Source organism: Stenella coeruleoalba, assembly GCF_951394435.1.
Source record: "Stenella coeruleoalba genome assembly, chromosome: 13".
Taxonomy (NCBI): Eukaryota; Metazoa; Chordata; class Mammalia; order Artiodactyla; family Delphinidae; genus Stenella; species Stenella coeruleoalba.
This window is the reverse complement of record NC_137159.1, coordinates 43,917,914-43,931,510: the sequence shown is the minus strand read 5'-3', so window position 1 is coordinate 43,931,510 and position 13,597 is coordinate 43,917,914. Positions and strand designations below refer to the sequence as shown.

The following is a 13,597-nucleotide window of genomic DNA, read 5'->3' as shown; positions in this document are numbered from 1 at the left end:
TGGCTCCTTTATCAAAAATAAGGTGACCATATGTGTGTGGGCTTATCTCTGGGTTTTCTATCCTGTTCCATTGATCCATGTTTCTGTTTTTGTGCCAGTACCATACTGTCTTGATTACTGTACCTTTGTAGTATACTCTGAAGTCAGGGAGCCTGATTCCTCCAGATCCGTTTTTCTTTCTCAAGATTACTTTGGCTATTCGGGGTCTTCTGTGTTTCCATACAAATTGTGAAATTTTTTGTTTTAGTTCTGTGAAAAACGCCATTGGTAGTTTGATAGGGATTGCACTGAATCTGTAGATTGCTTTGGGTAGTATAGTCATTTTCACAATGTTAATTCTTCCAGTCAAAGAACATGGTACATCTCTCCATCTGTTTGTATCGTCTTTAATTTCTTTCATCGGTGTCTTATAGTTTTCTGCATACAGGTCTTTTGTCTCCTTAGGTAGGTTTATTCCTACGTGTTTTATTCTTTTTGCATTGGTAAATGGGAGTGTTTCCTTAATTTCTCTTTCAGATTTTTTATTGTTAGTGTATAGGAATGCAAGAGGTTTCTGTGCATTAATTTTGTATCCTGCTACTTTACCAAATTCGTTGATTAGCTCTAGTAGTTTTCTTGTAGCGTCTTTAGGATTCTCTATGTATAGTATCATGTCATCTGCAAACAGTGACAGCTTTACTTCTTCTTTTCCAATTTAGATTCCTTTTATTTCTTTATCTTCTCTGATTGCTGTGGCTAAAAATTCCAAAGCAATGTTGAAAAATAGTGGTGAGAGTGGGCAACCTTGTCTTGTCCCTGATTTTAGAGGAAATGGTTTCAGTTTTTCACCATTGAGGACAATGTCGGCTGTGGGTTTGTCATATATGGCCTTTATTATGTTGAGGTAAGTTCCCTCTGTGCCTACTTTCTGGAGGGTTTTTTATCATAAATCGGTGTTGGATTTTGTCAAAAGCTTTTTCTGCATCTATTGGGATGATTATATGGTGTTTATTCTTCAGTTTGTTAATATGGTGTATCACATTGATTGATTTGCATATATTGAAGAATCCTTGCATTCCTGGGATAAACCCCACTTGTTCATGGTGTATGATCCTTTTAATGTGCTGTTGGATTCTGTTTGCTAGTATTCTGTTGAGGATTTTTGCATCTATGTTCATCAGTGATACTGGCCTGTAGTTTTCTTTCTTTGTGACATCTTTGTCTGGTTTTTGTATCAGGGTGATGGTGGCCTCGTAGAATGAGTTTAGGAGTGTTCCTCTCTCTGGTATATTTTGGAAGAGTTTGAGAAGGATAGGTGTTAGCTCTTTTCTACATATGTGATAGAATTTGCCTGTGAAGCCCTCTGGTCCTGGGCTTTTGTTTGTTGGAAGATTTTTAATCCCAGTCGCAATTTCAGTGCCTGTGATTGGTCTGTTTGTATTTTCTATTTCTTTGTGGTTCAGTTTCACAAGTTTGTGCATTTCTAAGAATTTGTCCATTTCTTCCAGGTTGTACATTTTATTGGCATATAGTTGCTTATAGTAATCTCTCATGATCCTTTGTATTTCTGCAGTGTCAGTTGTTACTTCTCCTTTTTCATTTCTAATTCTATTGATTTGAGTCTTCTCCCTTTTTTTCTTGATGAGTCTGGCTAATGGTTTATCAATTTTGTTTATCTTCTCAAAGAACCAGGTTTTAGTTTTATTGATCTTTGCTATTGTTTCCTTCATTTCTTTTTCATTTATTTCTGATCTGATCTTTATGATTTCTTTCCTTCTGCTAACTTTGGGGTTTTTTTTTTGTTATTTCTCTAATTGCTTTAGGTGTAAGGTTAGGTTGTTTATTTGTGATATTTCTTGTTGCTTAAGGTAGGAGTGTATTGCTGTAAATTTCTGTCTTAGAACTGCTTTTGCTGCATCCCATAGGTTTTCGGTTGTCATGTTTTCATGTCATTTGTTTCTAGGTATTTTTTGATTTCTTCAGTGATCTCTTGGTTATTAAGTAGTGTATTGTTTAGCCTCCATGTGTTTGTATTTTTTACAGATTTTTTCCTGTAATTGATATCTAGTCTCATAGCATTGTGGTCAGAAAAGATACTTGATACGATTTCAATTTTCTTAATTTTACGAAGGGTTGATTTGTGACCCAAGATATGATCTATCCTGGGTAATGTTCCATGAGCACTTTAGAAGAAAGTGTATTTTGTTGTTTTGGGATGGAATATCCTATAAATATCAACTAAGTCCGTCTTGTTTAATGTATCATTTAAAGCTTGTGTTCCTTATTTATTTTCATTTTGGATGATCCGTCCATTGGTGAAAGTGGGGTGTTAAAGTCCACTACTATGATTGTGTTACTGTCGATTTCCCCTTTTATGGCTGTTAGCATTTGCCTTATGTATTGAGGTGCTCCTGTGTTGGGTGCATAAATATTTACAATTGTTATATCTTCTTCTTGGATCAATCCCTTGATCATTATGTAGTGTCCTTCTTTGTCTCTTGTAATAGTCTTTGTTTTAAAGTCTATTTTGTCTGATATGAGAATTGCTACTTCATCTTTCTTATGACTTCCATTTGCGTGGAATATCTTTTTCCATCCCCTCACTTTCAGTCTGTACGTGTCCACAGGTCTGATGTGGGTCTCTTGTAGACAGCATATATACAGGTATTGTTTTTGTATCCATTCAGCCAGTCTATGTCTTTTGGTTGGAGCATTTAATCTATTTACATTTAAGGTAATTATCGATATGTATGTTCCTATTACCATTTTCTTAATTGTTTTGGGTTTGTTTTTGCAGGTCTTTTCCTTCTCTTTTGTTTCCTGCCCAGAGAAGTTCCTTTAGCGTTTGTTGTGAAGCTGGTTTGGTGGTGCTGAGCTCTCTCAGCTTTTGCTTGTCTGTAAAGGTTTTAATTTCTCCATCGAATCTGAATGAGATCCGTGCTTGGTAGAGTAATCTTGGTTGTAGGTTTTTCCGTTTCACCCCTTTAAATATGTCCTGCCACTCCCTTCTGGATTGCAGAGTTTCTGCTGAAAGATCAGCTGTTAACCTTATGCAAATTCCCTTGTATGTTATTTGTTGTTTTTCCCTTGCTACTTTTAATACTTTTTTCTTTGTATTTAATTTTTGATAGTTTGGTTAATATGTGTCTTGGTGTGTTTCTCCTTGGATTTATCCTGTATGGGACTCTCTGTGCTTCCTGGACTTGATTGACTATTTCCTTTCCCATATTAGGGAAGTTTTCAACTATAATCTCTTCAAATATTTTCTCAGTCCCTTTCTTTTTCTCTTGTTTTTCTGGGACCCCTATACTTCGAATGTTGGTGCATTTAATGTTTTCCCAGAGGTCTCTGAGACTGTACTCAATTCTTTTCATTCTTTTTTCTTTATTCTGCTCTGCAGTAGTTATTTCCACTATTTTATCTTCCAGGTCACTTATCCGTTCTTCTGCCTCAGTTACTCTGCTATTGATTCCTTCTAGAGAATTTTTAATTTCATTTATTGTGTTGCTCATCATTGTTTGTTTGCTCTTTATTTCTTCTAGTTCCTTGTTAAACGTTTCTTGTATTTTTTCCATTCTATTTCCAAGATTTTGGATCATCTTTACTATCATTATTCTGAATTCTTTTTCAGGTAGACTGCCTATTTCCTCTTCATTTGTTAGGTCTGGTGGGTTTTTACCTTACTCCTTCATCTGCTGTGTGTTTCTCTGTCTTCTCATTTTGCTTAACTTACCGTGTTTGGGGTCTCCTTTTCGCAGGCTGCAGGTTCGTTGTTACCATTGTTTTTGGTGTCTACCCCCAGTGGCTAAGGTTGGTTCATTGGGTTGTGGAGGCTTCCTGGTGGAGTGGACTGGTACTTGTGTTCTGGTGGATGAGAGTGGATCTTGTCTTTCTGGTGGGCAGGACCGAGTCTGGTGGTGTGTTTTGGGGTGTCTGTGACCTTATGATTTTAGGCAGCCTCTCTGCTAATGGGTGGGGTTGTGTTCCTGTCTTGCTAGTTGTTTGGCATCAGGTGTCTGGCACTGTAGCTTGCTGGTTGTTGAGTGGAGCTGGGTCTTCGCGTTGAGATGGAGATCTCTGGGAGAGCTCTCGCCGATTGATATTATGTGGAGCTGGGAGGTCTCTGGTGGGTCAATGTCCTGAACTCGGCTCTCCCACCTCAGAGGTACAGGCCTGACACCCGGCCAGAGCACCAAGACCGTGTCATCCACACAGCTCAGAATAAAAGGTAGAAAGAAAGAAAGAAAAATATAATAATAATATAAAATAAAGTTATTAAAGTAAAAAATAATTTTAAAAAAAGTAATAAAAAGAGAGAAGAGAGCAACCAAACCAAAAAACAAATCCACCAATGATAACAAGTGCTAAAAACTATACTAAAAAAACCCCCCAAAAAACGGACAGGCAGAACCATAGGACAAATGGTAAAAGCAAAGCTATACAGACAGTCACACACAGAAGCATACACATACACACTCAGAATAAGAAAAAAGGGAAAAAAAAAAATCGTTGCTCCCAAAGTCCACTGCCCCAATTTGGGATGATTCGTTGTCTATTCAGGTACTCCACAGATGCAGGGTACATCAAGTTGATTGTGGAGATTTAATCCGCTGCTCCTGAGGCTGATGGGAGAGATTTCCCTTTCTCTTCTTCTTCTTTTTTTTTTTTTTTTTTTTTTTGCGGTAGGCGGGCCTCTCACTGCTGTGGCCTCTCCCGTTGCGGAGCACAGGCTCCGAACGCGCAGGCTCAGTGGCCATGGCTCACAGGTCCAGCCGCTCTGCGGCATGTGGGATCCTCCCAGACCAGGGCACAAACCCGTGTCCACTGCATAGGCAGGCGGACTCTCAACCACTGCGCCACCAGGGAATCCCTACCTTTCTCTTCTTTGCTCGCACAGCCCAGGGGTTCAGCTTTGGATTTGGCCCTGCCTCTGTGTGTAGGTCGCCTGAGGGCGTCTGTTCTTTGCTCAGACAGGACGGGGTTAAAGGAGCAGCTGATTTGGGGGCTGTGGCTCACTCAGGCCGGTGGTTGGGGGGAGAGAGGGGCACAGAGTGCGGGGCGGGCCTGCGGTGGCAGAGGCTGGAGTGATGTTGCACCAGCCTGAGGCGCGCCGTGCGTTCTCCCGGGGAAGTTGCCCCTGGATCACGGGACCCTGGCAGTGGCGGGCTGCACAGGCTCCCCGGAAGAGGGGTGTGGATAGTGACCTGTGCTCACACACAGGCGTCTTGGTGGCGGCAGCAGCAGCCTTAGCGTCTCATGCCCGTTTCTGGTGTCGGCTCTGATAGCCGTGGCTTGCGCCCATCTCGGGAGCTCATTTAGGCGGTGCTCTGAATCCCCTCTCCTCATGTACCCGGAAACAAGGGTCTCTTGCCTCTTAGGCAGCTCCAAACTTTTTCCCAGACTCCCTCCCATCTACCTGTGGCGCACTAGCCCCTTCAGGCTGTGTTCATGCAGCCAACCCCACTCCTTTGCCCTCTGTACCCCTGTTGCTGTGCTCTCCTCCGTGGCTCCGAAGCTTCCCCTCTGCCACTCCCTATCTCCGCCAGTGAAGGGGTTTCCTAGTGTGTGGAAACTTTTCCTCCTTCACAGCTCCCTCCCAGAGGTGTAGGTCCCGTCCCTATTCTTTTGTCCCTGTGTTTTCTTTTTTCTTTTGTCCTACCCAGGTACATGGGGAATTTCTTGACTTTTGGGAAGTCTGAGGTCTTCTGCCAGTGTTCTGTAGTAGTTGTTCCACATGTAGATGTATTTCTGATGTATTGTGGGGAGGAAGGTGATCTCCATGTCTTACTCTTCTGCCATCTTGAAGGCTCTCCTATCTCAGCTTTCGACATGCCTTCCTCACTAAGCTTAATCATTTCTAGCTTTTGATTTAAAGTGAGAGACCCGTGATTCTCCTTTCACTTGAACACTTAGAGGTCACTGTAGGTTTATTAATTGGCCTAATTTCAACATTCTTGTGTCTCAGGGAATAGGGAGGTCTGAGGAGAGGGAGAGAAATGAGGGGACAGGTGGTCAGTGGAGCAGTTAGAGCACACACAACTTTCATCTATCAAGTTTCACCGTCTTACATGGGTTTGGTTTGTGGTGCTCCCAAACAGTTACAATAGTAACATCAAAGATTACTGATCCCTGATCACTATAACAAATATAATAATGAAAATTTGAAATATTGCAAGAATTACCAAAATGTGACACAGAGACATGAAATGAGCAATGCTGTTGGAAAAATGACACTGATAGACTTGCTTGATGCAGAGTTGCCACAAACCTTCAATTTGTAAAAAAATGGGATGTCTGTGAAACACAATAAATTGAAGTGCAATAAAATGAGGTATACCTGTAAACCAGTTTGTGGTTGCTTCAGGCATATCATAGTAGTGGTATTATTATTATATTTTTTAGATTATTTTAAGTGAAAAAGCACCTTATTAATCAGTGATTTTATTTCTTTTAGAGTATTTCTTGGTGTCTTGGTCAAGGTCACATGAGTAGTAAGAGTGAAGCCTAGGTTTGAACTCACTTCTTTCTGAATCCAAAGTCTTAACCAAACTAGTTATTCTTAGCACTGCATGATTGGAAATGAGAATGTTTACCTACCTCAAAAGTAGAAGATAAAAAATGGTGGAAACATCTTAAAAACTTTGGAAAAATAGAATCTCTGATTTATTATCCATTCAGTAGACAATAATTTTTTAAACTAATGTGTATGAATCCCTTAAGTAGTGAATTATTCAGAATTAATCTAAAGTATTTTTTAAATTATATTGTTGATTCCTGAAGCTATCAGAGGCTAAAACAGAAGAGCCTCCGATGCATGCCAATGAAACAGCAAAAATGAATATTTCCCAAGGGAATGGTGAACATTTTGCACACCCACCCTCAGGTAAGGTTGAAATGTACTGAAATTTCTGAATAATATGCATACATAAACACTGTAAAGAGTGTGTTACTTTCTCATACATAGTTCACCCTCAAAAAGTGGCCATTGGTATTTAATGTTCTTTGTGAATTTAGCTAAAGTGGTTGCTTGTAGGAGATAGCTGACAGAGAGGGCGTAGCCCCCAAATTTCTAAGTGAAGCTTGGAACCCAGAGCCGTGATCAAAATTCCTTGGGGAAGCCCCCAGGCTTTATGCCATGACTACAGCATTCAAGGTATGTTCACATAACATTTGGTACTCTCTTCCTTGACCATAATTACATGGTGTTTGAGAGTTAGAAGCTGAAGAGGGAAAGATAATATTTTCCTACTGAATTAAAACACAATTAGAAAACAACAGGTAGCCAATTTATCTAGAAGTTGTCAGAAACTATTGTTGAAACCAAAATTGATGAGAATCCTTGTGGGAAATGTTAGTGGATGATCTTGTTCACTATGCAGCGAATCATTTTCAGTATATGTTTTCTGATTTCCTTTATAAGAAGACAGGTAATTCTGAAACAGAACTTGAATCATGATCATGAATTTACTTCATTTTTTTAATGGATTTCTATGGTTTTTAGGTGCATGTCCTTTTATCAATTAAAAAAACGCATAACTCTGTGAGGTAGATATTATGGTCCTTATTTTTCTTTTATTTTTTTAAAATAAGAAATTCAAGGAACTTGAATGAGGTCCAAAATCACTGAGCTCTTAAATAGTGAAACTGTGACTTACCTTGGTCTTCTGACTCCAAATCTTGTGTTTTTCTACACTTTGTAGAAGTTTTATAATTGAGATAGATAGGCTTGTTGTGTATCCAGTGTTTTAAGGATCTAAATGCTTAGTTGATAAAACAATGGGGCATATGAAACAGAAGCAGGTTTATGAAGTTATCTGGCTTTTTCCTTCCTAGCAAATCTAATAATTCCTTTTCTTTTTTTCATATTCTGCAGGTTCTGAGTAGAATAACCTCATTTGAATTATGTCTGTGAAAGCACCTGCTTTAGATTTGTTTGAGTGCTTTTAAAATTTGCTGGCCCAAACTTAGCTTTTTGTTTTATATAGACCTAAGTACATATACTGTTCTAATCTTGCGTCTGACATAATTTGAATACATTTGCTTATCTGACTATTAAGTGAAACTATTATAGAAAACTTAATCTCAAGCCATTTGTAACTCAGTTATGCACATTAGCGGTAGAGAAACTGGCAGATAATTTCAAAAGTAATGATTTTAATTTTTAAAAACTATTCTATTTTTTTAGAAAAATGAGTATATCTGATATTACGGGCAATCACTGCATACAAAGTGCCCATGAGAAAGGCCTAATGTGGGAGTAATCATAAAGGTGTTTGACCTCCTGCTTATCCCTTTGCTCATGTCTTTCCCTGGTTCCTGCTGGAAATGGATAGCATCTGTTCTCAGATTGACGCAGGGTTGCCAGTGATGAGATGATCTTTCTTTAAGCTAGCTGGCTTTCCGATTCTCCATTCTTAGAAATCAGAGAAGTTAAGTAGTTTGGCTTCAGGTACTTTTCTCTCTAGTTAGAATATAAAAGGTGTTCATAACCAACAAAGTCAAGGAACTGTCCAGACCAAGTACATGAATTGAATATAAATGCTTATGTGCCTGGGATTCCCCCCTCCGCAGAATTTTACTGTCTCGTCCCCAGCTCTGTGGTTCCATATTTGGGGGCTAAGCCCACTACTGCTTAAAGTCACCATCATATGAATGGCATGTTTAATTTTGTCTGCATATTTTGACCAACTTGTTGAAGCTCATCTTCATTTCTGTTTAAGTTAGTTCTGAGCTAGTTCCCTGTCTAGGTTGGTTGGAGTGTTAGCGGCAGCCTCATCTCTTCCAGGGAGACTTCCCTTTCTGTCCAAGAGCCTGGAGAGCTTTTTCTTCTTCTAACTTCCCTGGCACTGCAGTCAGTCCACTCACCCTGTGCTAAAGCAGTGATCCTTGGGCAAGTTTCTTGCTCCTGCAAAGTTCTATTTCTGGTTTTACCATGCTGGATTTTTAATCATTTAGAGACATGAATATCATGTTCTCCCATGATGCTTTTAGTTCTTGGCATTATTTTTATGTCTTTGCTTGTCTCACCAGCTGTCTTTCATAGTCCATGTATTACAGTGAAAATGTTTTATCTTAAAAAAAACCCACCTTATCTTATAATAAAAGATGTCTCAAAAGCAATTAGCATGTTAATCCTGTCTCTTGGCACAGTCACCAAATAACTGGAAGGTACTGAGTACTCATGTTATATCCGCTTCCAAGTTCTACTTACTGTATTTATGTAGTTTTTTACATCTTTATTGGAGTATAACTGCTTTATAATGTTGTGTTAGTTTCTGCTGTACAATAAAGTGAATCAACTATATGTATACATATATCCTCATATCCCCTCCCTGTTGAGTCTCCATGCCACCCTTCCTATCCCATCCCTCTATGTCATCACAAAGCACCAAGCTGATCTCCCCGTTCTACTTACTTTAAAATCTTCATTTTTTAAATATGTTAGTAGGTTTATAGTTATCTTCAGTATGTAGTACAAATTATTGATATTACTGGCACTTATTCCTCCAATACAAAAAATTATAGCTTATTACAGTTTTTGCCTGCAAGCAAAAGTTTGAAAGCCAATTACATTGTAAGTAAGGGATTTTAGTGCACTGTTTATTTGGCTTGTATGGCAACCTTGTATTACATTTTACTGCAGTTCTGATCTTTAGACAAGAATTATATCTTTTTGTAGCTATAGTACCAAACAGCAGGAGCTTGGTATTTATTTGTTGAAATGTCATTATTCACAAGAACTGTAGTTCAAGCTCCTTGAGGACAGGGACCACATTTATTGTTCTCACCCAGTGCCTAGCACAATGCAGGCACTGAATCAATGCATGCTGAGCGAATGAGTATGAGAAAGACCAAAGTATTATTACCACTAGCTCATTTTGGTGAACCTAGTGTAATAACTTAATATTTCTTATAATATTCTAATTGGTCTCTGTCTGATTACTGCCAGAAGTTAAAGTGCATTCTGCTGATCAGTCAGTACAAACTTTGGCAAGAAAGCTGGAAACGTTGCCTGAAAGTTCCTCCCTCCCACAAAAAGACCTGAAGATTCCTGGCTTTGAACATGCAAACATTGAGGGACCAATAGCAGTAAGTAAAAAATATTGCTTTTTAAGAACTATGAGCAAAATGATAAAGTACTATGAACAAACAATGTAAACAGCCATACACACTTGGCTTTTGTTGCGGTCTTGGACTCAAACTTCTAATTTAATCAGTCAGTGGGTATCTGTGCCACTTACGCAGACTTGATTTTTCCTTCTCTTATTTGACCCAGAATTTATCAACACTTGGAACAGAAGAGCTCCGGCAACGAGAACACTATCTGAAGCAGAAGAGAGATAAGTTGATGTCCATGAGAAAGGATATGAGGACTAAGCACATACAAAATTCGGAGCAGAAAGGAAAACCTGCTGGGGAGGTAGAGGTATGGCTAGCTCTAGTATGAGAAAATTTGCAAATCTACGGATGGGATTCTCAAAATCAACATATGTGCTCTTGTAGATCTATTCATATTAACCTCCTTGTTAGTGTAGCACCTGATAATAAGTCTTTTCTAGGCAGTGAGATGGTTGTGATAGGAGGATTTTGTGAAGTAGAAATGGTAGCAGTTTTATCATTCTTTACTTGCCCTGCTCTGAGCACTGAAGGGTCAGCCGTCTGTTTTACCTGAGCCTTTTGAAATATTTTATCATAGAGCAGCATCAGTACCCTAGCCACCACCTCTAGAAGGCTTCCCCAAGAAGAGATTTTTACAAAGAAGAGATTTAGGGAACTCAGTCCATGTGTGGCTTTTTTAAAAAATTTACTGAATGTTCTAATATTTGTTCAAGGCAGTATGTTAGGAATTTTAGAAAATGAACCCATCTTATTCTACTGTAGCCAATTTTTTTTCTTTTATTTTTTTTTTTAAGGAAATGACAGAGAAACCAGAAATGACAGCAGAGGAGAAGCAAACATTACTAAAGAGGAGATTGCTTGCAGAGAAACTTAAAGAAGAAGTTATTAATAAGTAATTTTAAGAACAATTTAGCAAAGCAGTTCAAAATTTCTTAAAAATAAATTATTTAATCCTTAAACAGAGCCTGTTAGTTTCAAATGCTTGTGTTTGTAAATGCAAATATAACATTGTTACTATTAAACATTTGAGGTAAAGGGTGGCGGGGAAGGCAGTTACTTATGCTGACCAGTTCAATACAAATTTCTGAATAATGTTCTCTCATGGAGAGAAGATATAGAAAGCTAACTGATAGTGCATTCATTCATTCATTGTTTGTGCTAAGCATTGTGTTGCATGCTAAGGATACAGTAGCCTAGTAGATCGACAGGGTCCCTGCTTTCATGGGGCCAAGTGAAGAGCCAAGTGTTTGTTAGAAGGGAAAAGGGCAGTGTTTTATCATAAACAGGGTCCTGCGGCTGTCAGTATGGCTAGCATACAGACAGAATGAGGGGAGGGCGTTAGCACACAGAATTGGAGATAGGTAGGGTGCTGATTTGCAAGGCTTGTAGGGAATGTGAGGGTTTTAAACATTTTATAGTGGCAGTTGGAAGTCACTGAAAAGTTTTAAAGCAGGGAAGGTTCATGATGAAAATGTTCATTTAAAAAAGATGTGTGGCTGCTGTGTGGAAACTACTGGGTGAGTTAGAGTAGCTGTGGGTGAACAGGTATATAGGGTGATCAGTCTAATGAAAAGAGTGGTTCTCTGGGGTGGTGGTGGACAGATTTTAGCATCCCACATCGAGGCAGGCGCAAACAGGACTTTGAAAATAGACGTGGGGATGTTAAAAATACTCTATTATTCTTTCTAGAAGAGCTACCATTAAAACAGATAAAGGAACAACTGCCTGAGCCTGTTGACCTGAATTCTGCTATGGGTGTAGGTCTTCTGTGTGTGCAGTGATCCCGGGTAGTGTTCTGTTGTCCATTTGCTAAAAAATAACCAGAAATAGTAAGAGAGAAACCTTCCTTTCAGAAGCTTCCTGTGTTGTGTCATCCCATAAGCACCCTCTTTTCTAGTTACGGGCCACTCCTGAGTTTAACTTACAATTCCATTTTATCTCCTTAAATCTATCGTTATAAACTTTTTAAAAGGGATACCAAAATTACATTAGTTCCAACTTTCAACGTGCAGAGAAAACTCAGCATCACTTTATATTTGTCACATTTTCATCACAGATGGACAAGTTGGAAAAACTAGTGGTTAAAACACAGAAATCTGTTCATGTAGCTTTTTATTAAAAATAGTTTCTATATTGCATACATGTTTACAGATATAATTTTAAGAGAACCTCAGGCATACAAATGTGGGCTCCGGCTTGCTTCACTGAGTGAAGATAAAGATAAAAATCTTGATCTGCCTGAGGGTAGACATTTAAGACAGCAGCTAACGTGTAATCTTAAGTTAGTTATTCTTTCAAGGGTTATTTTTAAGTCTTGTTTTCGTATCATTGTGGGTGAGCATCTGTACCATGAAAAGTGTTTTCCTGTAATTCAACAAAACATTCACATTTCTGCTATAAGAAAAGTTTCTCCTATGATGATTTAAATGATTTAAAAGACTTGTGGCAGTTCTTCAGAAAGGAAAATTAAAGAAACTTCATAAGATATATAAAGATAATACTTCCTACTGGAACTTAAAATTACTTAATCAGGAAGAGTCAAGAGTAAATAGGGAAACGCTTTAGGGTTGGGCTTATTAGAGTCCAAGAGGAAATTTAATAAGAGCTAAGAAGAGTGAAGGGGCTTGATAAAATTTGCTTGAAAGAAAATGTATTCATATGGTAACTTTACTGATCTTGGTTTAAATCCTGATTCACTTGCCTTTATGAGGTGGAAGGTCTTTTTCAATATATGTACCTTTAATCAAAGAGGTGGTAAAAGCCCAATGCTGTGATGCTTTGGTGCTGGGCCTTTATGTGTCCAAGGCATACCTTCTATGTGCAATTGACCCTTGTTTAGAATTCTTTCATTCAGATTGGTGTATGACACAGTGGTCTATAATAAATATCTATGGATAACTTACTGGCTTTAAAAAGATTGTAAAATGGACACATCTCAAAATGGAGTTTACTTATATTTACAAGAAACCAAACAAAAGCAACAAACATAGAATTACAGGGTCACATTTTAATTCCTGAATTTTACAGGTCAGCATTAATATCACCACATGTATACAAATGGTGTAAAACAAGTACAGTGGTATTTTTAATACAAAATAAACATCTGTTTTATGGAAAAACTATACTTCGTATCTACACAGACAGCCCATCTTCCAAACAATAGCCAAAATTAAAATTAACTACAAAATCTCCAAAACAGGGTAAACTGCTTCAGTTTAAGCTATTCCAGGAAAAATGGACCCGTAACACATTACAAGGGTGATCTGAAGGCTGTAGCTGGAATTACTATTTTTAGTTTTTTGGTTTTTTTCTTCCCAATGCATTAAATTGTAGTTTGGGGGATGTTTTTCTCACTTCAGCATCTCAGATCATAGATGAGCAAACTAACATTAAAATATTTACAGTTAACTTGCTGTTCTAAAAATAAAACCTCTTAACTGTTTGCCTCAGTTTATTATTTTATATTCATTTACGTACATGGAATGTGCTTTTATTCTTA

At 38.3% G+C, this 13,597-nt stretch overlaps 1 protein-coding gene across 1 annotated transcript in view; it reads left to right on the top strand.

Annotated features, from left to right (window-relative positions):
- Positions 1 to 11,061, top strand: part of CFAP36 (cilia and flagella associated protein 36) — a 32,849-nt gene extending 21,788 nt beyond the window's left edge. The window contains exons 7-10 of the mRNA XM_079940518.1: positions 6,760 to 6,862; positions 9,929 to 10,068; positions 10,256 to 10,405; positions 10,893 to 11,061. Coding sequence (XP_079796644.1) covers positions 6,760 to 6,862; positions 9,929 to 10,068; positions 10,256 to 10,405; positions 10,893 to 10,994 — 495 coding nt within the window. The 3' untranslated portion in view covers positions 10,995 to 11,061. The remainder of the gene's footprint in view (positions 1 to 6,759; positions 6,863 to 9,928; positions 10,069 to 10,255; positions 10,406 to 10,892) is intronic.
- The last annotated feature ends 2,536 nt before the right edge of the window (positions 11,062 to 13,597 follow it).